This window comes from Myotis brandtii, unplaced genomic scaffold, assembly GCF_000412655.1.
Source record: "Myotis brandtii unplaced genomic scaffold, ASM41265v1 scaffold463, whole genome shotgun sequence".
NCBI classification, from domain to species: domain Eukaryota; kingdom Metazoa; phylum Chordata; class Mammalia; order Chiroptera; family Vespertilionidae; genus Myotis; species Myotis brandtii.
In genome coordinates this window covers 2,418,473-2,443,216 of record NW_005367694.1, presented here as the reverse complement: position 1 = coordinate 2,443,216, position 24,744 = coordinate 2,418,473, and the positions used below count along the sequence as shown (strand labels likewise).

Here is a 24,744-nt window from a genome sequence, read left to right as displayed (position 1 = left end):
ATGCATAACCCATGGGCACAGACAATAGGGTGCTGAAGGCCTGGGGTGGGGGGTTAGAGGCGGTCATTGGGGGAAAGGGGGGCATAGGTAATACTTTCAACAATAAATAATTACTAAATTTGCCCTAGCCGGTTTGGCTCAGTGGATGGAGCGTCGGCCTGCGGACTGAAAAGTCCCAGGTTCGATTCCGGCCAAGGACATGTACCTTGGTTGTGGGCACATCCCCAGTGGGAGGTGTGCAGGAGGCAGCTGATCGATGTTCCTCTCTCATCAATGTTTCTAACTCTCTATCCCTCTCCCTTCCTCTCTGTGAAAAATCAATAAAATATATATTAAAAAAAAAAAGAATCACTTAATTTTTTTAAAAGAGAGTTGTCCGTCCTACAAATCCCCTTAGGGCCTACCCCACTGTGCTGTGCTCAGCTCCTGTGGGAGTGGAGTATGCCATGGCTCCAACTCTCATCTGACAGTCTTTTTAGTTGTGTCATCTGGAGAGGCTGGAGTTACAGCTGTCTGTGTAGCCAGAAGCTTGGGTACAGGCTCCACCATCAAACATTTATAAATCAGAGTTCAAATTTATTATTATTATTATTACTAGAGGCCCGATGCACGAAGATTCGTGCAAGAATGGGCCTTCCTTCCCCTGGCTGCCGGCACCGCCTTCGCTCCGACTGGAGCGCCTTTCTACCTTCCCTTGCTGCCCAAAGGCCCGGAGCGGCTGAGGCAGTGTGGAACACCTACATTGTCCTGCCCCACCCCCAGCCACTGTGCGCCTGAGTATGCAAATTAACTCGCCATCTTTGTTGGGTTGATTTGCATACTCACTCCTGATTGGCTGGTGGGTTTCACAAAGGTACAGTCAATTTGCATCTTTCTCTTTTATTAGTGTAGATTAGTTTTTGGTATTCATATGTTTTATTTATGAACTGAATTTGGTATCTTAGAATTTTTTTTTTGAAACTATGGTTCCCATTCTGGCTTCCTTGCTTCTTCGTAGTCCAATCTAGGTCAACAGGAGAAAATAAGACCATTGTTCCACATCTTACTTAAAAAGAAAACACCACCACCTGGTCACCGTTTGGGGTGGGGTCTGCCGGATGGGGGTGATGCAGCCAGGCGGGCAGGTGGGCACGCATCGCCGGCAGCCTGGGCCTCACTTGTCCTGTAATCAATTCCCAAGTTTATTCTTGAGTCCAATTTTGGTCACAAGGTTGGCCTTGATTTCCTTTTAAGCACAGATGTTTCTTTCAGTGTGGAGGGACAACCCATGTGTTGCGGCTCAGCTGGTCACCTGATGGACATTACCTGGTGTCTGCCCATGCCATGAACAACTCCGGCCCCACCGCCCAGATCATCGAGCGGGAGGGCTGGAAGACCAACATGGACTTTGTCGGACACCGGAAAGCTGTGACTGTCGTGGTGAGTGTGCTCAGAATGGTCCCCTCAGAGCCTGCGCAGTGCCGTGCTCACCAAGGCTGGGTCACCAAGGCCGAGATTCAGCACATGTGATGTTCTTGTTTCACTTTAAATACTGATGTTTCAGTGTTTAAAAATTAAATTTAAAAAATAGAATACGTACTCATGTGTTTATTGGCAAACTTTACATGATGAATATCACCAAAATCAGACTTTGATTAGTAACACTGGCTCTGCACTAGCCTCTTTACACATTCGGGTCTGCTGGTGGGTGCTCCCACATGGTGGTCCTGACAAGTGCCCCACCCACCAGGCTCTGGAGGACACAGGTGCAGTTTGTGCATCCATCGAGCCCGTGCGTTTATCCCGGGGCTCCACCAGTGGCCACTGTAGCTTCAAGGCTATGCTTTGGGTCACTGGAGTCCTTGTCTGATTCTGGAGCTGTCTGCCCAGTTTTGATGTGGAAGGGGGAAGAGTGCCAGAAGATGTGAGCTACTGTTATTCTCTCAGGCTTCAGAAAATAACACTCTTTTATGCTTTTGGATGACTTTCATTGAAGAGTGTTTTGAGAGTGCCCAAGGCAAACACTGTGAGGACCAGAATTTCCTCAACACTGGGTACCACAACTAAGTCAATAGATTGATGGGCTAAGGCTGATAGATGTGAAGGATCATCCACGCGCCTGTTCTCAGTTTTTTTATTTATGAAAAAGGGGTTCCTTCTTCCCATTGTTTAAAGTGATAATATATACCATATAGTGTGACTTAAATTTATACAAATAAAATATCACTTCTTTAATATTTTTGTATTGGAGTTCATGTAAGATCTTGTTTGAAACTAGGACCATGTTGCTAAAATGTTTGAAAGTCACTGCTTCGTAGTTAGCATATTGCTTCCACATGACTCTCTCTCAAGTGAACCTCATGGAGCAACTGTGTGAGGTGGTTGTGAAGACACAAGCCCAGAATACATGCCTCTGGGTTCCATGTTCTCCAGTCTCTGTGCACCCCTGGCCATTCTTGCCTGCCCTCTGGAATTAGAACCCTTCTGGACCACCTGGCATACCCTTCCCTTTCAGTTTTCCTGGCTTAGTAGATTTCAACTCTGAGTCTAGAGCTCCCAACCCTTTTCAATTCAGGAAAGCAGCAAGGACCTCAGTGTGTGCTTCTAACCTTTCCAAAAAATGATGCCCTGGTTATACTTAGCCTGACGTAGCCATCATCCCTGTCTGTGAGGTCAAAGCAGGGCTGATCAGTCTTTGTAAGACGGTATTGACTGAGCAAGAAATAAAGTGAAAGGAAAGGAACCCTGAACAGCCTCCCCTCAGGACCTTGTCCCTAAAGCTCAGGTCCTAGAGCTGGTCCTGCCCAGGCCGGGAGGAATTCAGTAGCTCCCTTGCCATGGCCCTGACTGTAGGCCCAGCCTGGAGAGTTGGTAGAGCCTGTTTCAAATCCCCCTCTCACCACTTACTCATTTGGTGACTCAGCACATGTGTTTTGGCCTCTCTGAATCTCACTTCAGCCTCAGCAAAATGCCTCCTGGGTAGTTGTAAAGATCAAATAACATATGCTGAGTGCCTGGGCCAGGAAGATGTCTGTGTGGACTGCCCATCGGTGGACTGCAATTGTGGTATATTTGTAATACTTGGCATGGGGTACATGCTTGAGGCTTGATCAATTATTTTAGCATTTGTTATTTGGCTTTAGAAATTCAACCCAAAAATCTTCAAAAAGAAGCAGAAGAATGGGAGTTCTACGAAGCCCAGCTGCCCGTACTGCTGCTGTGCTGTTGGCAGCAAGGACCGTTCTCTCTCTGTCTGGGTGAGCCCCCCATCATGAGCTTTTGCTGCTCCTGAAAGGTGACAGGAGACAGGGCTGGTGAAGGTTTGGCAGCCTGCAAGAAGAGGGCCCCTGCTTCCACCCTGTACCTGGGTCAGGCCCACTTATTACCCCTAAAGGAAGCTGAAGACTGGGCCTCAGCCCAGCCAGAGCAGCTCTTGTGTCCAGACTCAGGGAACACTTTAGTTGGCATGTTTTGTTTGCATCATTTAAAAACCCTGTATCGACATGTAACCTAGATGAAGTATACAACTCAGAGCATTGCCATAACATGTTTACACATGTAACCACCACCCCAGAACCCTCTGCCAGAGCAACCATTCTAATGACATCTGTCACATTGATAAGTTTTGCCTGTTTTTAAGCTTTATTTGAATGGAGTTGTGCAGTGTTTACTTTTTCTTGTGTTGCATTCGCTCGGCACAGTGTTGTCGTGTATGCCGTTACATTAAACGGTAGTTTGTTCCTTACTAATGTCCCCAGAAGCAGAGGTTTGGAGGTTGTCCTCTGATGCATTTATTGTGGTCATTTGTCACAGAAATTGATTGCTGTGTACACTGTGATTTTTTCAGGCCCAGTACTCATGTTACATCCATTCCAGAACCTGACCCTAGTGCCATAGGCAGTTCCAGGCATGTTCTTCCTGGCCTGGGGCTCCATTCATGGTGCTTTGACCAAAACATCACTGCTCGTGTGCTCATGTTTCTTATAAAATTGAGGTCAGTTGCTCACACAGGTCCAGATTTCTGAGGGGTCTGTAGACACATTTTTGGGATGAGGGGCAGGGCTCTTTTTTCTGAAAGTACAATTAGGGTAGGGGCAAGATTTTTCTTGTGGATTCCAGGTAGCTCAGAGGCCAGCCCTCTGCTCAGGATTAGGATGGTCGAAGCTACTCCTTTTCCATAAAAACAGTCCCAGCCTCCTGGAAGCTTCCACAGTACTTGGTGGGAGCCCTGCAGAAAGGTGTTCCCACCCAGCCTACCGCTCTGTGGCCCCAGGACCTGTCAACAGGTGGATCTCAGTGTAACTGTGGGAGCATGCAGACAGTGCAGGGCCCAACATTAGAATTACTAGATAATGAATATGCACGTGTGAATGTTCTGCAGTCATCTAAAACAGAAGTGTACAGGATATTTCATGACATGCTCAGTAGGTATTAAATGAAAAGGCAGGCATAACCATGTGCCTTATTTTGTAAACCAGAAGAAAATAATTCATCCAACAGTAATAGTGGTTAACTTTGGGTCTGGATTAGGGCAACATAAACTGTTTTTGTGTGTTTCTGAACTATCCGCACACAGTGTAGAATGAGCCTGTGTGACATACGTAGCCGTTTACACCAAGCCTTGTACAAATGTGTACCATAGTTCCTTGGGCCCAGAGAAGATATGCTGCATTTTCTCTGGAACTATTTTCCTGCCTCATTCCTGGCATGCCTTCCCCTGCTTGGCAGACCTTCTCTGCTCAGGTCTTGGCCCTTCTAGAGTCCCCTACTCCGTCATTGGTTGTCTGTGTATGAAGTCATCTCCCCGCACCAGAAAACAATGAGCCCTTCAGACAGGGAGCATTCTAGTTTGCATATTTCGGCAAACTTTGGTTTCTATAGTTTGGGATCTTGGTCGTTGCTGTTTGAAATTCTGACCAAGTCTTCTAGGACTGATAATGTTAACTGAGCTGAGTGAACAAAAAATGGTTTTCATTCCTTTTATTAACCTTTGCTGCTGCTTTCTTTCCAGCTCACGTGTCTTAAACGACCTTTGGTTGTCATCCATGAGCTGTTTGACAAATCCATCATGGATATTTCCTGGTAAGGTGGATTCCTGTAATGATGTACATTAGGCTAGGAAAGGAGAAGCCACACATTGGAACATGAGACCCCCGGATGTGATTAGTGTCAGGTAGCCAGGGACCCACCCCAGGTTTGACACGAGCAGACCCCAGGGTGCTGTTTGTACACGATTCAAGAACGGGCAGCGTGGTCCTGCTTGTGGGAGAGTATATACTGCTGTGCTCTTAGCTCTGTTGGGATTTGCCCTGGAAAATGCCTTCTCCAACAAATTGGTATTTAGGAAAAGGAGAATGCTGTGATCTTGGTTCCACTTCACTCTGTCCTTGCATGAACCAGATTAGCATAGGTGTGGAGGCACAGTCTGCCTCTCAGTGACCTCATTTAGATTTATACTCCCCCACATGGTTTTTTTTTTAATGGTTTCAAAAATAAGATAAAGAAAAATAAAATTCTTACAAAGTTCATGATGAAAGATACTTTGTGCATGTGCTTAGAACTAAAGGGTGCCAGAGCCTTCTGGGACTCTATTGTCTGCCCTATCCGCATCCCCATCCCCACAAGGCCACAAAAGGGAATCCGAGATTCTCAGTGTCTACCTAGAGCTCTGCCCTATTGTCCTCTCGGCCAACCACTGAGGCATGCGTGAGCACCACGGACTTGCTCCCGGGCTGCTAATGGTCATCTCTTTCAGGACTCTGAACGGGCTGGGCATCCTGGTGTGTTCCATGGATGGCTCTGTGGCATTCCTAGACTTCTCCCAGGATGAGCTTGGAGACCCCCTGAGCGAGGAGGAGAAGGTAGGAGAATAGCACACTGCGGGCTGGTGACCTGTGTGCTGCGCATGCTCTGAGGCCACAGACGTGGCCATGATGGCTCTGGGAGGCCCCTTCATTTGGACCCTCGTCTTGTGACATACACAGATACATTGTTTCTTTTCTTTCTTTCTTTTTTTTAATAATTCTTTATTGTTGAATACGTACTTTGTTTCTTAACGTATTATTGGGTGTTCGTCTTTTATAGGTCGTAATCCTTGTCTTCTTTAGAAAATACATTAATTTAAAAATGAATCTCGGTTCTTGTCAGAAATCAGTTCTGGAATGAAGAATAAAACAATTTTGGGCATCTCTTCCTGAACTGATAATTAGCCACACACTGGGAGCTTTCACCCTGGGAGAAAGCCAGAGAGAGAGAGAGCTCCCAAGGGTCCCCACTCACCTCACTTTCCCCATTGTCTTGTACTGACAAGGTTGCCATGGAGCAGCAACTAAATAGTAATACTGACCATTTTTCAGCACTTACTGTGTACCAGTCTCTGGACCATATGTTTTGCATATATTTTATTTAAAATATACAAAACCCTTTAAGGCAGAACTTACTCGTTTCATCAATGAGGTAACTAAACCACGGAAAATAGTATGGCTCTTTGCCAAGACCATACGGGACCTTTTGGTACAAGAACAGAAGCCTGACCCAGGCCCACTGATTTGGGCCAGGCCTCCTCCCTATGCTCTGCCCAGGACAGTGTGGCCATGGGCCCTTCCTCAGGGGCTTCAGGAACGGCTCTGCTCTCACTACCCTAGACTTAGAACCAGTGTTTCTACAAATGGCCTTTGTCTGAAAGGAGCCCTGTGAAAGCTCAGAGTAGGTGGGCAGCTCTCCCCGCAGTGATTCAATTACTATAGAAGTTTGGGCCAGGCCTCCTCCCTGTGCTCTGCCCAGGACAGTGTGGCCATGGGCCCTTCCTCAGGGGCTTCAAGAACGGCTCTGCTCTCACTACCCTAGACTTAGAACCAGTGTTTCTACAAATGGCCTTTGTCTGAAAGGAGACCTGTGAAAGCTCAGAGTAGGTGAGGTGGGCAGCTCTCCCCGCAGTGATTCAATTACTAGTAGAAGCTTCCTCTTAAGCTACTGTGGGGACCCCCACCCCCACTATGAGGTAAATCTTTCGGGGGTAAGAGTCTGAGTTGTTGACAGCACCTAGAATAGGGCCTGGCACCCTGGAAATGTCTTGTCAATGAGAGGATGAGTGTCTTGGCCTCAGGTCTTCTTTGCACCTTTCACAGTCCTCAGGTAACCTGGGATCCACTGTGCACTCCCCTCCCCCTTGGAGAGTCGCAGTGGGAGCCTATGTAATAACCTGTCTAGCTACCATTTCCCAGATGACAGGCAGGGACCGCGTGTATGAAGAACACTAGGGAAACATTGGTCAAACTCTGAATTCTGCCTCGAGATTCCAGGGGAGGGATTTAGGAGAAAGGGGACAGGAGCCAGGGTGGTAAGGGAGGGAGGTTCCTGGCCACATACAGGCACAGCAGGCCCTGCAGGAGTGAGTCCCAAGATGCCACTTCCCCCACCCAGCATCTTCTGCTGTGAGGCAGATGTCCTACTGACCTCCACATTGGTCATTGCGCATCCTTATGTGAATCTGTTCTTTATCGCAGCAGTCACTCCAGTGTTCTGGGGACATTATCCCTGCCCTTGTGGGGTCCCATCTGACTTGTTTTGGCATGCGACCAATGAGACTTGGGAAGATGAAGAGAGGGGCCCTCTCAGAAGGATCGAGGCAGGAGGAACAGAGGATTTCCCTAGATCAGCTGTGCTAGGCCTCCCCTTGTTCTTAGAAACACTGTTAGCAGCCCCATGGCAACCTCCAACCACATGGGGCTGATGGCTGTAGATAAGAGCAATGAAAGCAGACTCTGGTTTCAGTATCTGATTCCCAAAGAGTGTTTGGGGTCCTTGGGGTGATTTAAGAGCCTTAAGTTAGCAATTTGAGTGTCTTAACTTCAGTTCATCAAACATTTGCCATTTGTTCTGCATCAGACATGTAGTAGGTTTTTTCTAGTGGGTTACTCATTCACTTTTGTCCCCAGGTATAGATACACGGGAGACTGTAAACATCTAGGAAAGATACAAGACTGTTCCAGAGTCATCTAATTGGCAACAGGCAGAATAGGGTGTTTTTCTAGTGGGTTACTCATTCACTTTTGTCCCCAGGACAAAACACCTATAAACACCTAGGAAAGATACAAGACTGCTCCAGAGTCATCTAATTGGCAACAGGCAGAATAGCATAGGAGGCAATGGAGAACTGGCATCTGGCGCTCTGGGACCCCCGCCCAGGGCCCTTTCTGCTCCCAGAGCCAGGAGAGCTAGCACAAGTTCACTTGGCTGCTCACCAATTTGGATGAACTGTGTCATTGTTTAAAGAATCTTGGAAGAGAAGAAGCACACTTTGAACCTCTATTCTCTTCACATGTAGGTATGTCTAATATTTTTATTATTTGAATTCAATTTTTTTTACAGTTTTTTTGCAGAGTTAAGTTTATACAAATGATAAGAAAGACAAGAGGATTTTCATTTTTGGTCATACTAGATTTGTAGTCAAAGAGTCAAATGAGTATATTTTATTTATTTATTTATTATTTTAAAAATTTATCTTTATTGTTGAAAGTATTATAGATGTCCGCTTTGTGTTTTGTTGTTGCTGTTTTCCCCATTGACCCCCTCCTCCCCACACCCACCCCCCCACGCTTTTGCCACACTATTGTCGGAGTCCATGGGCCATGCATGTATGCATATAAGTTCCCTGGTTAATCTCTCCCTCACCCCCACCTTCTCTCTGAAATTCATCAGTCTGTTCATGGTTCTGTGTCTCTGGATCTGCTTTGTTCATCAGTTTATTTTGTTCTTTCGATTCCACAGATGAGTGAGATCATGTGATATTTACCTTTCTCTGACTGGCTTATTTCACTTTTTATTGGCTTTATTCAGTGATTCATAAGTTGGGCAGCATTCGAGGAAGTTATACAACAGGTCGAATAACATACTTTTTGTTCAACGTCATTTCGTTATAATGTTGATGAGAAAAAAAACATTGATTACTGGCCAGAGCCACTGTCTGTGTGGAGTTTGTATCTTCTCTCCATGTCTGCCTGGGTTTTCTCTGGGGACTCTGGTGTCCTCCCACATCCCAAAGATGTGCATGATAGGTTTACTGTCCCAGGTATGCCCGAGCTGCCGAGATAGGCTCCAGCCACCCGTGACTGAGTAGTGGGTTGGAAAATAATCACCGTACTTGTTTTTATTAATCTTCCTTCAATGTATGTATAACTCACATATATTTCAGCGTTGAATATTGGAAGTATTTTGGGTCTTTACTTAGAAGTTTGATGGTGTTTTTGTGACCAGAAATATGCCATAGGAACTTAATTCTTGTTTATATCAATTAGCCTCTGGTAAAATTGGTTCCCTTATATGTTGTTCCACGTTAAGTCATAGTTTCCAAGAACCTGTCGATGACATTAAGTGAGGATTTACTGTGCTGAGAACATTAGTTTCAGTCTCTGCCCTTAAGAAACATCTGTGGGCTCCTCTTTCTTCTCCCTGAGGGGTGGAAGGTAGAGATGGGGCAGGAAGGTTAGAATTTCTTAGGGTGCTTAAACCATCTTTAGGAGTTTGTGAAGGGTGATGAACCTCCACAGGTGATTCAGACAGTGTGTGACCCTTGGTTATGAGCTTTAGTGGAAGAAAGTTTGCAAACCACAGCTTAGAGACAAAAGTGTGGCTCATGGGTGCAGGTCTCATCTGTTAGTTCCCTTGTTGACCCCCAATGGCCACTTACTTTCCCCTGGAACCGGGCCAGGCCTGCGTACTGGTGACGAAGAGGAAGGGGCTGAGCTGGTTCAGCTGGGAGCTTTCTGTCCTTTCTTGCCGGAAGTGGAGCATGTACCCTGATAAAAACATTTATTCTTTGATTGAGTGGCTTAGTTTAGTTGGACCAGAAGACTACAGAAAGGCAATTTAGAATACATTTCCTTAGAAACCTTATTTTTTGATAATTGGAGATGGTTCATATAAACGTTTCCATTCATTTATATCATTCTACTTTGCCAGAATCTTTTGAAGAAACAAGTTGAGACTCGGACAGCAGACGGTCGGAGAAGAATCACACCTCTCTGCATAGCACAGCTGGACACCGGGTACTCGTTCATTCACCGAGCTTTCTGTGGCCTTGTCTGGGAGCTCTTCCTCTCGCCTTTCACCACTTAGCACTTTCATAATTAGGGTCTTCACAGGCTCTTGGGCAGATCTGACCCATAGAATCTGGAAGTGAGAGAGTTGGGCCCAGCTTCCCACCAACCTCCAAGGCCAGTGCTCCTCACAGAGCCCTTATGCAAACTTCTGCTGAAGGTGGGCTGGGAAGGGCCTGTGACAGGCCAGCAGCCAAGGGCACCTTCACAGGGTCAGCGTGTCTACCAACCCTGCCAACCCTGCTTCATCTTGCGAGGGCATTACAAAACCTGAGGTAGAGAAGTTGGACTGATTTTTTTCCGTTTCTTTTTTCCCTTGTATAGCCTTCTTTTTAAAATTTTTTTGTGAACGTAATACATATATTTATTATTGAAAATAGTAAAGGCCCAAAGAAGATACAAAACCTGAGGTAGAGAAGTTGGACTGATTTTTTTTCCCGTTTCTTTTTTCCCTTGTATAGCCTTCTTTTTTAAATTTTATTGTGAACGTAATACATATATTTACTATTGAAAATAGTAAAGGCCCAAAGAAGGACATAAACCTTACCCTTAATTCAGTCTCTCAGATATAATCAATGTTAGTATTTTGGTATCTGTATCTCCAGTCTTTTCCCGACTTGTTCCTATATCGTGACCTTGCATCCATTTTAATAAATAGTCCTCTGAAGCATTGCCTTGCGATTGTCCAGGTTCCCAGCCTGTGAATGCACCATGATTTACTTAACCAGCCCCTTAACTGTGGACTTGTAGTTTTTTATTGTAAATGAGTAACAGCTCACCTGTGACTGTTACTTCAGGCTACTTCCCAGAAGTGGAACTGTTGGGTGGAGAATGGGTGCTGAAGCACATTTCCCTGAGGAGGCAGAGAGGGGGGGAAACTGGACTCAGTCACCATTTGCTGTGTCTTAGCATCTATCGTCAGGCTTGCTTTTATATGGGCCCCTCTCCCCAAAATGATGGATGTTGATTCAAAGAATGATAAAGCCCAGTATGAAAGAAATAGACCCCCCCCCCCCCGCCCCCACTCTGGGTTATACTCATGCAGTCAGCCTACTCAGGGCAACCACACACTGTAGTCCTCTGCACTTTGCAACTGTTCATCCATGAGCCTGCTCCAAATCTTCTTAGAAGTCTAAAGAGACCTTTAGTCATACGATGTGCTGATTGACCTCTGAGGCCCTGGAGGACAGACACTTGACCCAATGGAGCCTGTACCAGTTTCCTGGCTCCTCCCAGAGAGTGGTTTTCCTTTGATCAAGCCTTTTCCCCATGCCACCGGCTGCCTACCCTTTATTAGGACCAAATCAGACCAAGTATATGACACTGCAAGACTTGTGGGAGTGAGGGTCGTGGAAGTGGTGGAGGTGGTGGTGGTGGTGGCATTTTTGTTTTGTAGATCCCTCCAGGCCTCACCTTGTGAGGGGGCAGAGGGAGTAGATGGCTTCCTGCCTGGCCTTGAGCCAGCTTTCTGCTAGAGGACTCATTTTCTGGCACCAGAATCTGATTCTCTTGGTCTCCAAGGCTTCTTTGCCCTCCTGATACCCATATTAAAACAAGTAGTAACAGAATAGCTAATTATCAGCTTAGCTAATCAAGAAAGAAAAAAAGCACAAATATGTAAAGTAGAAATAAGTGGGAAATAATTACAAATAAAGAATAAATTAAAAGGATGAAAACTTTGCTGAACTCTATGCAAATAAATTTGAAAATGGATGACTTTTGAGGAAAATAAAATTAGCAAACTGAAGAAAATCTGTACAGATGAGTTATTATAGAAGAAATAGAGGACACTATCAAAGAGTTAATCTGCCAAAAGCCACCAGACTAAGAAGGGAAATTCTAACACTTTGAAGGAACAGATCATTCTAATACTATTGAAAACATTCTAGTGCATAGAAAAGGAAGGAAAGCTTACAAAATCTTTATCTTTGAAGTGAACACAATATTTACATCAAAACTTGACAGATAGAACATAATAAATTACTGATCAATCTCATTTCTGAATGTCAATGCAGAATCCTAAATAATTAGTAACAAACAGAACCTTACAATGTGTTAAAATGTTAATGCCCTATGACCAAGTGAAGTTTATTTTGGGAAAGCAAAGTAATTCAAATTTTGGAAAACTTAATTTACTTCTACATTTTAATATATCCCAAAAATGATATGATCATTTCTAGAGATGCTTAAAAGGCATATTTATTTAATTCAAAACTCATTTAAACAGGAATAGATGTATGCTTGATAAACTATCTTATTCAAATTAAAGAACTAAAATGTCTACTCTTGTGACTATAACATCATTCTAGAGATCCTTGCTCAGTCAAGAGAAACAATAAATTGGATAGGAAATGGTAAATGTATTATTATCTAAAGATGATTTGATCTCTATAAGAGAATCAACTGGAAAAACTGCCATAGACAATAAAAGAAGAAAATAAGGTGACTATACACAACCTACATGATGAGATCAAGTACCACCAACTACTTTTAGAAGATAAGAAGAAATCACTTTCACAAATGCAATACCTCAATGTAAGAAGAAATGTAGATATTTATGAGAAAAAAATTTAAACCCTACTGAGAGACCTAAAAGGAAATTCAAAGAAATTACACAAAATGCATACCATGTATTAGCTAGGATGACAACATCATAAAGATGACAGATTTCTCTCAGTCAATACAAATAACCACAGGAGCTTTCTGAATAAGACAATCTGATTCTGAATTTAAGTGGAAAAAGAAATAGGAATAGCTGAAATATTTTTGAAAAAATCAGGGAAGACTAGCCCTACCAGAAATTAAAGCAGTGAAGTACTAAAGTACTGACCCATGGAAACAAAGAACATTGGGCCCTGCCCAGTATTCCCAGTGGTTAGAGCATCAGCCTGAGGAACGAAGTATCTCAAGTTTGATTCCTGGTCAAAGGCATGTACCTGGGTTGGAGGTTCAAGCCCTGGCCCAAGTCGGGGTGCATGCATGTGGGAGGCAACCAATCAATGTCTCTCTCTCTCTCTCTCTACCTCTCCCCTCCCCGCTTCTACCCCTCCCTTCCTCCCACTCTCTCTTAAAATCAATGGAGCCTGGCCAGTGTGGCTCAGTGGTTGAGCATTGACCTGTGAACCAGGAGGCCACGGTTCAATTCCTGGTCAGGACACATGCCCGGGTTGTGGGCTCAACCCCTAGTGTGGGGCATGCAGGAGGCAGCCAATCAATGATTCTCTCTCATCGTTGATGTTTCTATCTCTCCTTCCTTCCTCTCTAAAATCAAATTTTTTTTTTAAATCAATGGAAAAAATATCCTCAGATGAGGATTAACAAAAAACAAAACAAAACAAAAAAAAATAGAACAGCCCTGGCCAGTTTCACTCAGTGGTTAGAGTGTTGATTCACACATCGAAGTGTTGCAAGTTCAATTCTGGTCAAGGGCATGTACCTGGCTTGTGGGTTCGCTCCCTGTCCCTAGTCTAGGCACATGTGAGAGGCAACTAGTCGATCTCTCTCTCTCTCTCTCTCTCTCTCTCCCTCTCTTTCTCTCTTTCTGTCTCTCCCCCCTCCCCCTTCCACTCTCTCTGAAAAGCAATGGAAAAAATATCCTCAAGTGAGGGGGGGTGGAAAATAGAACATTGGTATGCAATAGAAAACCCACAAATCGGCTCAGATATTTATGAAAATTTTATAAAGATAATATTTTGCATCCATGGTGAATCAGTATCTTCAATAAATGGGAGTCAGGACTATTTGATACTCTAAAAACAGAATTGGAGCCCTGCCTCACTTAAAATTCTGAACAGCTGAGAGATTTTTTTTAATGTTTAACTTTTTTGTTTAAAATTTTAGAAGAGTCCATAGAAGAATATTTTCATAATCTCTGAGGTAAAAAAGTATTTTCTATAAATGACAAAATTTATACCACACAAAAATAACATTTTTTTGGCAAAGAAAATTACACAATAAAGAATCAAAACACTATATTCTGGGGGGAAATATTTTCTGCTCATATAAGGAATTATTTTATATGTTTATAGCCTTAAAATCAATAATAAAGACCAATAACCAAGTGGAACAGTAGATGAATATGAACAAACATTTCACACACAAAGAAATCAGATGTTTCTATATGAAAAAAATTTCAATTTTATAAAATAATTGCATCAAAATAATTGCAAATTAAAACTATAGTAAGATACTATTTTTCATCTATCTGCTATCAAGAAATTTGATAAGCCCTAGCCAGTTTGGCTCAATGGATAGAGTGTCAGCCTGTGGACTGAAGGGTCCCAGGTTCAATTCCAGTCAAGGGCACATGCCTGGGTTGTGGGCTCGATCCCAGTAGGGGGTGTGCAGGAGGCAGCCGATCAATGATTCTCTCTCATCATCATTGATGTTTCTATCTCTCTCTCCCTCTCCCTTCCTCTCTGAAATCAATAAAAATATATTTTTTTAAAAAAGAAATTTGATGCCAGAACCGGTTTGGCCCAGTGGATAGAGTGTAGGCCTACAGACTCGAGGGTCCCGGGTTCAATTCCGGTCAAGGGCATGTACCTTGGTTGCGGGCACATCCCCAGTGGGGGGCGTGCAGGAGGCAGCTGATCAATGTTTCTCTCATTGATGTTTCTGGCTCTCTATCTCTCTCCCTTCCTCTCTGAAATCAATAAAAATATTTTTTTTTAAAGAAATTTGATAAAATTGTCAGGGTGTGGGTTATAGACATTTATAGACAGGTTGTAATTTAAACCTCTAAGGAGGGCACTTTAGAGCTATTTGCCAAAAATCAGTAATGAACATTTCATTGGCTGCTGCAATTCCACCTCTAGGAATTTATCTCATGTAAAAAGTGAAACAGCAGGTGTGATGACTGTTATACCAGTGGACATCTTTGAGCAGCTACTATGTGTTCTAAGTGTTTGCTACACTAACAACTTTAGTCCTGACAGCAACCCAATGGGGAAGGTCCTGTCACTTTCTGTTTTGCAGATAGGAACCTGAAGCACAGAGTGGTTGAAGCACCCAAGGTCCCAGAGCTGGTGCATGGCAGAGGAGTGAAACCTGGCTGGTTTGGCCCAGGGCCCTCAGTCTTAACACTGCAGTATCTTGCCTCCTGTTGCCGCAGTGTCTATTACTGAACAGGCTGGGAGACAGCCCAGCCCAGTTGTTCCTCAGTAAAGACTGGTTAGGTAAATGATAGTACATGCATATAGCCCATAAGAAAAGGGAGGTCCACTCTGGATGCTGTATTTCATTAGTTCTCAGACACATGTTTTTACATTTTAACACCTCTAAGGCCAGGATGCATCTGACGATTATATTTGGTAACAGTTTTTTCTTAGTGGTACATAAAGTATCAGTTCAACTTAGAGTCAGTTAAACACGAGTGTATGGAATGATTTTAGTTTTGTAATTTTGCAAATTTTCTTCTTTGAAAATAAATTATCTTTGGATCCAGAAAAAAAGTTACTTAGAATTGTATAAAGTGCTTGATGTGGTATCTGATTTCTGAGGCTGACTTTGTTCTTTCTGACCACAGGGACTTCTCCACGGCGTTCTTTAACAGCATCCCACTCTCAGGCTCCCTGGCAGGCAGCATGCTATCCTCTCATAGTAGTCCGCAGCTGCTGCCCCTGGACACCAGTACCCCCAACTCCTTCGGCACCTCAAAGCCTTCCACGGAACCTGCGGCAGCAGCCGGCACCAGGCCTGCGGGCAATTCTGTCAATAAGGACAGGTGAGTGGGCACCAAGGCTTCCTCCTGTCCCTGGGGAAAGTTTGGGTTTGGACACAGTTCCAGGGACACTTCATGGCCCCTTCAATAAAAAGAAAGAAAAGAGATCTGGATTTCAGATGAGGGCCTGCTCGGAAGGGAGGCCTTCATTCAGCTGAGTCTGATGCACAGGGCTGTGAGGACTCCACATCCTGGGGGAAGAGCAGTCCCAGGATTGGGCTCCTAAGGGTGGGAACCAGCCAGGGGCACGTCACCTGCCACAGGATCAACTCACCTTCTGGCAGGTCTGCACTGGAGGTGGCTTAGCCTCCACTGCATTATTGGTAGCATCACCACACCAGTCATCTCAGGCAGAGTGCTGTTGTGCTAGGGTAGAGTCATCTTTCACTCTCAGAATTACGTTTGCTCCAGGAGCCCGTGTCTTCACCAGCCATTACCTGGAAACCAAATTAGAAGTCAGTAAGAACCAGAGGAGCATGAATAAGAGCCAGGAGCCATTTACTCAGTGAACATTTACCCAGTACCTGCTCTGGGTTACACACTGCCAGTGCCCAGGCATCCACATGGGGTTGATTGGTGGGTCCTTGTCCCTAGAGAGTGTGTCAGCTGGTGGAGAAAGAGGCAAACACAGAGGCATAGGGGTGGCTCCTCGGGTCTCCTGTGTGGAAATGGCTAGCCATCCAAAGCGGGGGAGGGCTTGTTGGGCAGGTCTCAGAAAGGGTTATTGGAGGATGCCCTACCCAGGGCCCGTATAGACCATCCAGGGGAAGGGTTAGGGGACAGCAGCAAGAGCAGAACCCCAAGTCCCTGAGGAGTGTCAGTAAAGGGGGGAAAAGCTGGGCTTCACTGCTGAATCAGATACCCTGGGCTTCTCCTTAGAATGGAGACACAGAAGGCTCTGGTCTTGCACCTTAGACAGATCACTCCAGGAGGCACTGGTGCCCAAATATTGCTGCCACCCAGCTAAACTATTACTGTTAGAGTGATTCTCCATCGGTGGGGACAGGGTCTTGTGTGGGCTCAATCCCAGTAGGGGGTGTGGGCTCGAGGTTGATTGGTTTCAACCTCCACAAACACAGATACCCATGACTTTTTCCATATGATTGGTTACAGCCTCCTCCTTCCTGGGCTCTGATGTCATGGTCATGGAGGCATCACCAAGTATCAAGTGTCCCGTGCCTGAGGGGAGTGTGAGGGTAGATGGGAAGAGGAGATGGAACAGCTTGACCAGTTAGAAAGCCCCAGATTTGCAAAATGTTTCAATAGTTGGTCCTAGAGTTCCCTGGAGAGGAGGAGAGGCTATCTAGGATACCTGCCAGGCATCTGGTATCGGGTCCAGTCCGGTGGATTTGGTCATTGGGAGGCCCAGTGGTTTGGGGACCCAGTGTGAGGGATGCAGATGACCACAGGGTAGCTGGCAGGCTCATGCTTGGGCTCTCCTTTCTCGGAGAAGAAGGCAAGGGCTGTGGGATGGACACTGGGAGGAGAGTGAAGAATGTGAAATTGTTACATTGAGGGGCCACCGGGGCAGGAGGTTGGAGGCCAGGAATAGACAGTGGCTTCAGGATCCCAGATGGGGCTTTTCTCCTCGGACCCACTGTCAAAGTGGGAAAAGCTGGTGGTTGGAGTGGTGTGGGTGGCTGTATTCAAGTTGTGGAGATGGGGCCGTATGGTGAGCAGAAAAGGGTTGCAAGAACCACTTTCTAGGCCTTGTTCTAACCCCCGAAGCTCTCAGAACAATGCAGTGGGGCAAATGTGAGTGCATTCTCCGATAGCCAAACTTGGAGAATTTTTTTTATAAATGTTTACTTTTTTCATATTTACCATTTTTATTTATTGATTTGGTTTAGAGAGATAGAAACATTGATTTGTTGTTCCACTTTTTCATGCATTCATTGGTTGCTTATAGTATATGCCCTGACCGGGGATCGAACCCACAACCTTGGTGCATTGGGACACGCTCTAGCTACCTGGCCATGGCAAACTTCCAGAATTTTAACATGTGAAAATATTTTTAAAATAGGAGTAGTACATTGTACCTCGAAATTTTTGTGTTTTTAGAAGTTTTATATTTGTGCCCCTTTCACTTGGCTCCAGGTAATGTAAATCCCAGACTCCCAAATCCCTGACGAATTGTGCTTGACATGCTCTCCCATCTTCTTTCCCACCCCAGCGTGAACGCTACTTCGGCTCCTGCGGCATCATCCCCCTCTGTGTTAACAACCCCATCCAAAATTGAACCCATGAAAGCGTTTGACTCCCGGTTCACGGAGCGGTCCAAAGCCACGCCTGGTGCTCCTGTCCTGACAAGTGTGACTCCGACGGCCGTAGAAAGGTAGGTGATGACTGTGTGGGGCTCAGAGAGACCAGGTGAGTGCAGTCTCAGGCGAGCAGTGCAGCGTCCTCTCTCCTACCAAGCAGCTTCCCTCCCTGGGGGAGCAGGCTTCAGTCTCTGTACTCGGGAGCCCCTGTTTCAAGGAGAAAGGAGTGGCTGCTTCAAGTGGGAAGGTTGCTGGAAGAGGCGTGGGGGTGGACAGAGCAGCTCTGCACAAGGACATGAGGGCAACAGCATGGCAGCTGGGCAGTGTGGGAGATGTGCTGAGAATAACTGTGTGTGAATGGAGCCCAGTTTGTGTGAATGTTCGAACCGAAACCAGAAGTCCTCACCTACTTTTTTAATGTTTCAGTTTTGGGGGATTTTATTGATAATTATAAGTTAATAATCATATGGAAAAAGCCATGGGTATCTGTGTTTGTGCAGGTTGAAAGAGCAGAACCTTGTGAAAGAGTTGAGGCCCCGGGACCTCCTGGAGAGCAGCAGTGACAGCGATGAGAAGGTTCCTGTGGCCAAGTCCTCCTCCCTCTCCAAGCGAAAACTGGAGCTTGAGGTGGAAACAGTGGAGAAAAAGAAGAAAGGGCGACCTCGGAAGGACTCACGGCTCATGCCCATGTCTCTGTCTGTCCAGGTGAGGCCAGCAGGTCTGTGCTAGCTTCCCCAGCCCACTTGTTGGGTTCAGTGCTGGAGCTTGCATGTGCCCAAGTGGGAGAAGGGAGGCCCTGGACAGCACAGTGTGCCTCATCAGTGTGGGAACAGCTGGTTAGACATGCGCTCCCCTGGATTAGCATGGAGGCACACTCCCCCTCAGACCTGCTCTTGACCTACCCAGAGTCCTTGAGCAGCCCCTTGGCGTCGGCTGCCTCATCTGTCAAGTGGGATCACTGGAGCAGTCATCTGTACTGTCCTCCCAGAGTGGGTGGAAATACCTGGGGAACTGGCCCAGCCTTATCTCTGGGTGACTCGCCTGTACCTGACACTGCCCGACAGTGCTGGGAGGGGCTCAGGGACATTTCTGCTCTTGCAGTCCCCAGCTGCTCTGACCGCAGAAAAGGACACTGTGTGTTTGTCTGTACCAGCGCCTACACTGAAGCTGCCCATGCCGGGCCCCCAGAGAGCATTCACCCTCCAGGTGAGCCGGCCCCCTGCCTCTCCCTCACAAGCGTGTTCTCTCTCTCTCTCTCCCCAGCCCCACTCCTTCCCCAACCCCCAGTGTAAACCCTGAATTGGCAAAAACAGGACTGTTGCCCATCATACTCTGAGGGAAATTGTAGTTGATCATGGCAACCACCAGTCTTATTAGCAAGATTACTGGTCTGTTCTCCAGGAGCCCCTTCAACCCCTGCCCCCACCACCACCATGCTTCTTTCTCTGTGGCTTTGCCCTCAAAGTCCCTGCTGCCATCTTCTGAATGGCCAGCTCCTTCCAGAATTGTCTCAGGAGTCCCTTCCAGAAGCCTCCTTCGTTCCACACTTGGTCCCAAGCAGCCTCAGACTCAGTGCCCATCGGACTGTGTGGTAGTGGTCTCCCTCCCAACCAGCCCACTGGCCCTGTTCATTTTCCTGGGCCCAGCACAGAGTTTGCATCAGGGCTCTTTTAACCATGTGCTTGTTCAAAACACAGTTTTTTAAATATTATTGTAGAGTAAATAATCCTTTATATGCAGAGGCCCTGTAGTCACTAGTCTAGCACCCATGCCAGACCTTTGCACACCCAGTCACTTCATGCCCTTTGCTCCTCAGGTGCATATCAATAGGAAGCCCTTTCAGACTCCATATGCAGGTCATTTCTCATAGGCTGCACACGGCCCCAACCCAGGCTGGTCCCCATGGGGTGTCGGCCCTTTCCTGCCACAGGTCCTTCTGAGCCTAAGAATAGGGACCCACATGCTTTGTTCTTGTTGCTGATATGAGCAGAGGCAAGGAGCACAACCCCCTCTCCCAAACTCCTCCAGCTTCCCCTGGGGGTTTCACCACTGAGTGCTGCTTGGAGCCCTTCTTGGTTTCTATATGGCCCTCTGCCCCAGGTAACCCACTTATGTGCTACACAAGTGCAAACTGTTCAGCATTCTGCCTGGTTTTCATACGGATTGTCAGTCATCTCCCCATACACAAAAGACAAAGTTGAGCCCATTGTGGAGCCAGGCACTGAACTAAGCGCTCCCATGCATATGGATGCGCTTCTAGGGACACTCCCGTGAGGTTGGTTTCAGATGAGCAGACAGAGGCTCACTACGAAAGGAACTAGAGAGGACTTCAGGTTTTCTAGACTTTTCCTCGGTTATTACCAAGCACTGTGATCTCTGAAGACGTTCAACTAGGAGCCACGTCTCCCCACCAGCTGTGTCCAGCTGGCTGTGGGCCTCGCTTGCAGTGTGCTCTTAGACAAGCCACATGCCTTCTCTGCGTGTTCCCTGTGAGAGGAGATGGTAGGGTTAGGAAGCTCTGGCGTCTCTAGCTCTAACACCAGTTCTCTGCTCTGCTACACGGAAAGAACATTGTGTTTACTTTCCTCCATTCAGGTGAGCTCCGACCCCTCCATGTACATTGAGGTGGAGAATGAAGTGACAGCCGTTGGGGGAGTGAAGCTGAGCCGCTTGAAGTGTAACCGGGAAGGGAAGGAGTGGGAGACGGTACTCACTAGCCGGATCCTCACTGCTGCCGGTAGCTGGTAAGGGTGAGGGTCTTCACCTGGCCCAGCATTTCATGTAAAGCAAGCACCATGTGTTGTGTTGTGTGGTGCTGATGCTGTTTGAGGAGATGCACTGCCCCCCAAGTGCTAGCTCCCATGGAGACTGCAGGTCTTGTCTGGGCTGAATGTGTGCAGTTATCCTCTTGGTCCCTACAACACCCAGTGAAGTTGGCGTCATTATCTCCATGGTACAGCTGGGAAAACTGAGTCCTAGGGGCTCACCCATGCCAAGATTTTCACCCAGGTGTTGTGATTCCCTTGTCTGGCCAGACTCCTGAAGTCTCAGGTCCCAGGCTGAGCTCTGCCTGGCTCTGACTTGGGCTGGTTCTTTCTCTGGATCCCAAATTTTAATCCAAGGAAGTCAAGATAGATTTCTGACTGTCCCCTCTGAGTTCCCAGTCCAGCCCCTTTCAGATTCTGCACTTTGAGGGGAGACCTTAATTCAGTGTTAGTCACGCAGGGTCTCACAATGGACTTCTGGGCCTCTATCCTTTGAAGCTGTCCCTGTGTTCACCCCCACCCTAGCCAGAAAGGCTTTCTGAGCACACAGCTGGTGTCCCTTATGGAGACACACTCCGTTGTTCCCACACTTCTGGCCTTTCTCGGCAGAGATCTTCTCAGGACTAGTCCAGCTAATTGTAGCCAGTAGACTGTTGAGTGGACGCTGTGTGGCCTCATATGACAAGGGAGGTGTGTTTTCTGGGTCACCATCAGTGGTCCTCTGAAGCACCCCCCGTCACAACATTAGGGTGAATTCGGAAAAGCTTGAGCAGCCTAGTGGGGGAGGAGAACATAGTCTCTAATGAGAGATCTCAGTTCTGTCAGCCCTGCTGTCCCGCCCTCCCCCAGTCCTACTGGCCGGCCCTCTCCCTGCCTCTCCGGCTGCTGCACCCACTCAGGCTCAGGCCCAGGTAGAAGGAAGGCTCTGTGCCTTGGGGCTCCTACCTCTGCCACAGCACCTGATCGTCATGACACCTATCCCCTCTCTGCCTTCTCAGTGATGTGGTATGTGTCGCCTGTGAAAAGAGGATGCTGTCAGTGTTCTCCACCTGTGGTCGCCGCCTCCTCCCACCCATCCTCCTGTCATCCCCAATCTCCACGTTGCATTGCACAGGCTCCTACGTCATGGCGCTCACTGCTGCGGCCACGTTATCTGTCTGGTGAGAGACAGGCCTGGGGTGAGGTGGGCTCCAGGCAGGGCAGGATAGGGCTGTATAGGTTCCTCTTCACTGCAGGAACAGGGGAGGCAGTGGAGGAAGCCGCCTGGCAGACATGCCCTTGGGCCCTGCTGGCATGGGGGTCTTTACAGGCAAAGAGACCCAAGCAGTTGGACACTGCTTGTGATGGCCACCGCACATGTGTGTGTACGTGTGGGGGAGGGGGCAGGTATGCAAGCGGAAGTGGGGCAGGCTGCCTACCCCTGCTACCACTTTTATAAGAGCAAACCACATGACAAAACACAATGTGCCAGGGTCCAAAACACAATGTGTGGGGTTCATCAGAATGGGATCTCAGCTGCCACAGTGTGACCACGCTTCTCCCACAGTTGGTATGGCGTTAGCGACGAGCCCCGCAGCTCTGTTGCCTGCGCCCTCTGCTATCGCCTCGTGTGGAGAAAGTAACGTGGCTCATGGGAGCAGAAGCCATTTGTGGCCCAGAGCTCCTCTCGGGGAGGCCGGGGCAGGGTGTGCACAGAGACCACAGAGCAGGGGTCTGAGCACCGCGGCGCACTTTCAGGCATTTACTCAGATTGGAGAGTAAGCTGCTTCTTATCTCCCTCCTAGGGATGTTCACAGGCAGGTGGTTGTGGTAAAAGAAGAATCTCTACACTCTATCCTGGCAGGTAACCGGCGATGGGCTGCCCCTGGTGCCCTGATGAGGGAGGGGACAGGGAAGCTCAAGTCCCAGGCTCCACTCAGCCTAGACAGAGAGCCAGAGCCAGTCTCTTGGCTCAGCTCAAGGTACTCAGTGTGACAAGGGGTCACAGTTATGTTGCAGGGAGATGCACCCTCTCTGGGGCGCATTTCATTGGCTCCCTGTGTGGTGACAAAGAACCTGTGGGTGGTGGTGAAAACAGCACTCACAGGGAAGAGACTCCCTAGTTGCTGAGTCAGCGTTAAGGCGCCTGTTTCTGGGACTGGGTGCCATGGTCAGATTCCCCTCGGTGCATGTGCAAGCACTTGCTGATCAGAACACACCCAGAATCCATTCTTATGGTGTCTCCCCAGGAAGCGATATGACGGTGTCACAGATCTTGCTTACACAGCATGGAATCCCAGTGATGAACCTGTCCGATGGAAAGGCCTACTGCTTTAATCCGTCACTTTCTACATGGTAAGCAGCCACCCTTCCCTGGCCCTGCCCCAGAGGAGAGTGTCTGTCCCAGGTGGTAACAGGTCATGTGGTACTTGCTCCTCAGGCCTGCCTGGCTTGGCTTTTCCTGAGAGTTGGGCCCTGGAGTAGAGGTCACAATGACCGCTTGGTGTGCTCTCTGCTGAAGGAGAGAGAACTCACACCCACCTGTATAGGCCCTACTGTCCCTGTTAGAGGCTAGAGGCCCACAGCCTCTCTGCTCTCAGAGCCCGTGTGCAGGGGTGCTTTGCTTTGTCTGCTGAGATCACTTCGTTTGGAATAGACATTTGAAAGTTCTTATGGTTGCAAATATATATTTCCAGCCTGGCTTCCTTAGCCATCATCAGCATCGGTGAGTCAGCTTCACAATACCTTCGCCAGCACATAGCAGTTTTTGAAGTCCAGTAGCGGTTTCGACTTTGTAAATTAGTAAGGTTGCACCATCAGCACATGCGGTGGTCTGTACCTTTCCTCCACCCACTTGGAATTTGGAGCTCATTTTTATATTTGTAAAATCCTTTCTGCATCAGAGATCTCAACCCCAACATGTAAACTGTGTGCATTGTATACCAGCCACTCTGAGAAATTCTTCTGCCGGCACCTTTTGGTCCCTCAGACCCAAGTTCTTGTGGCATTTTTCTGTTCAGAGTTGCCAGGCACAAATTCATCCCATACTAAGATCTCTTTCCTGAGTTAAGAAAAAAAAAAAAAGAAGAGGAAAAAAACTCCCCGCTGCCTGCTCTTCCATATTGCAAGATGTTGTGTATTATTATGTGATTACTGTAATAATGGAAATAAGCCAGGTATTTAAGAAGAAAAATGTTGACCCTCTGTATTTTGGGCATGTTTACAAAGGCACCTGGCTGTCTTTAAAGTGCGTAAAGAAAGTTTTCACAAAGATGGGAAGGGTGTGGAGAAGGTAAAGAGCTGACTGCCTCGGATGCTATGGAAGCACATGAAGGCTGGATGCTGGCATTCCTCAAAGCTTCGAAGGGCTGGGCCACGTGGGCTAGACCACTTCACACGTAGGCCTCCTGGCCCCAGGAGCCTTGTCAGTGACCTTCCCTGTCATGAATGTTCCCTTGTAATGAAAGCTGTCTGTGAGAGACCTGTGGTGAGAATGCAATGACCCTCAGCCTTCGCTGGTGTTCTGGTAACAGGTCTGTGGTGCTTGCTCCTTGGCAGCCTCGCTGCCAGCCTACCCTGCTGGACCTCCTGGTTTTTCTGAGCTCAGCTCCTGCCTTTGCCTCCCTAGGAACCTGGTTTCTGACAAGCAAGACTCCCTGGCCCAGTGTGCGGACTTCAGGAGCAGCCTGCCTCCCCAGGACGCCATGCTGTGCTCGGGACCCTTAGCCATAGTCCAGGGCCGTGCCTCCACGTAGGTAACCCAAGTGCCGGGAGAGGCGACTGGGTTGTGCAAGTACAGTCCCACGCAGGCCAGCTCTCTGACTGCTGTCCCCTGTGCTCAGCTGCTGCTCAGCACAGGCAGACTGTAGGTGCCAAGAGTTTGGGGCCCACACCAGATCATTTCTCAGGGTGCTGGATGCAAGCCCTGTTACTTCAGGGCC

General features: G+C 47.3%; 1 protein-coding gene and 1 long non-coding RNA gene across 2 annotated transcripts in view; both read left to right on the top strand.

Moving 5' to 3' along the window:
* Positions 1 to 24,744, top strand: part of LOC102248164 (protein HIRA) — a 47,517-nt gene that overhangs the window by 12,448 nt on the left and 10,325 nt on the right. Inside the window, exons 7-21 of the mRNA XM_014547029.1 lie at positions 1,252 to 1,419; positions 3,123 to 3,236; positions 4,991 to 5,061; positions 5,735 to 5,851; positions 7,107 to 7,113; positions 9,940 to 10,025; positions 15,604 to 15,801; positions 17,972 to 18,133; positions 18,560 to 18,764; positions 19,161 to 19,265; positions 20,655 to 20,803; positions 21,823 to 21,984; positions 22,609 to 22,667; positions 23,053 to 23,158; positions 24,432 to 24,554. Of these exons, the coding sequence (XP_014402515.1) occupies positions 1,252 to 1,419; positions 3,123 to 3,236; positions 4,991 to 5,061; positions 5,735 to 5,851; positions 7,107 to 7,113; positions 9,940 to 10,025; positions 15,604 to 15,801; positions 17,972 to 18,133; positions 18,560 to 18,764; positions 19,161 to 19,265; positions 20,655 to 20,803; positions 21,823 to 21,984; positions 22,609 to 22,667; positions 23,053 to 23,158; positions 24,432 to 24,554 (1,832 nt within the window). The remainder of the gene's footprint in view (positions 1 to 1,251; positions 1,420 to 3,122; positions 3,237 to 4,990; positions 5,062 to 5,734; positions 5,852 to 7,106; positions 7,114 to 9,939; positions 10,026 to 15,603; positions 15,802 to 17,971; positions 18,134 to 18,559; positions 18,765 to 19,160; positions 19,266 to 20,654; positions 20,804 to 21,822; positions 21,985 to 22,608; positions 22,668 to 23,052; positions 23,159 to 24,431; positions 24,555 to 24,744) is intronic.
* LOC106727676 lies at positions 10,032 to 10,743 on the top strand. The gene is made up of 2 exons (XR_001363910.1): positions 10,032 to 10,351; positions 10,487 to 10,743. It is a non-coding gene; the product is annotated as an uncharacterized LOC106727676 (long non-coding RNA).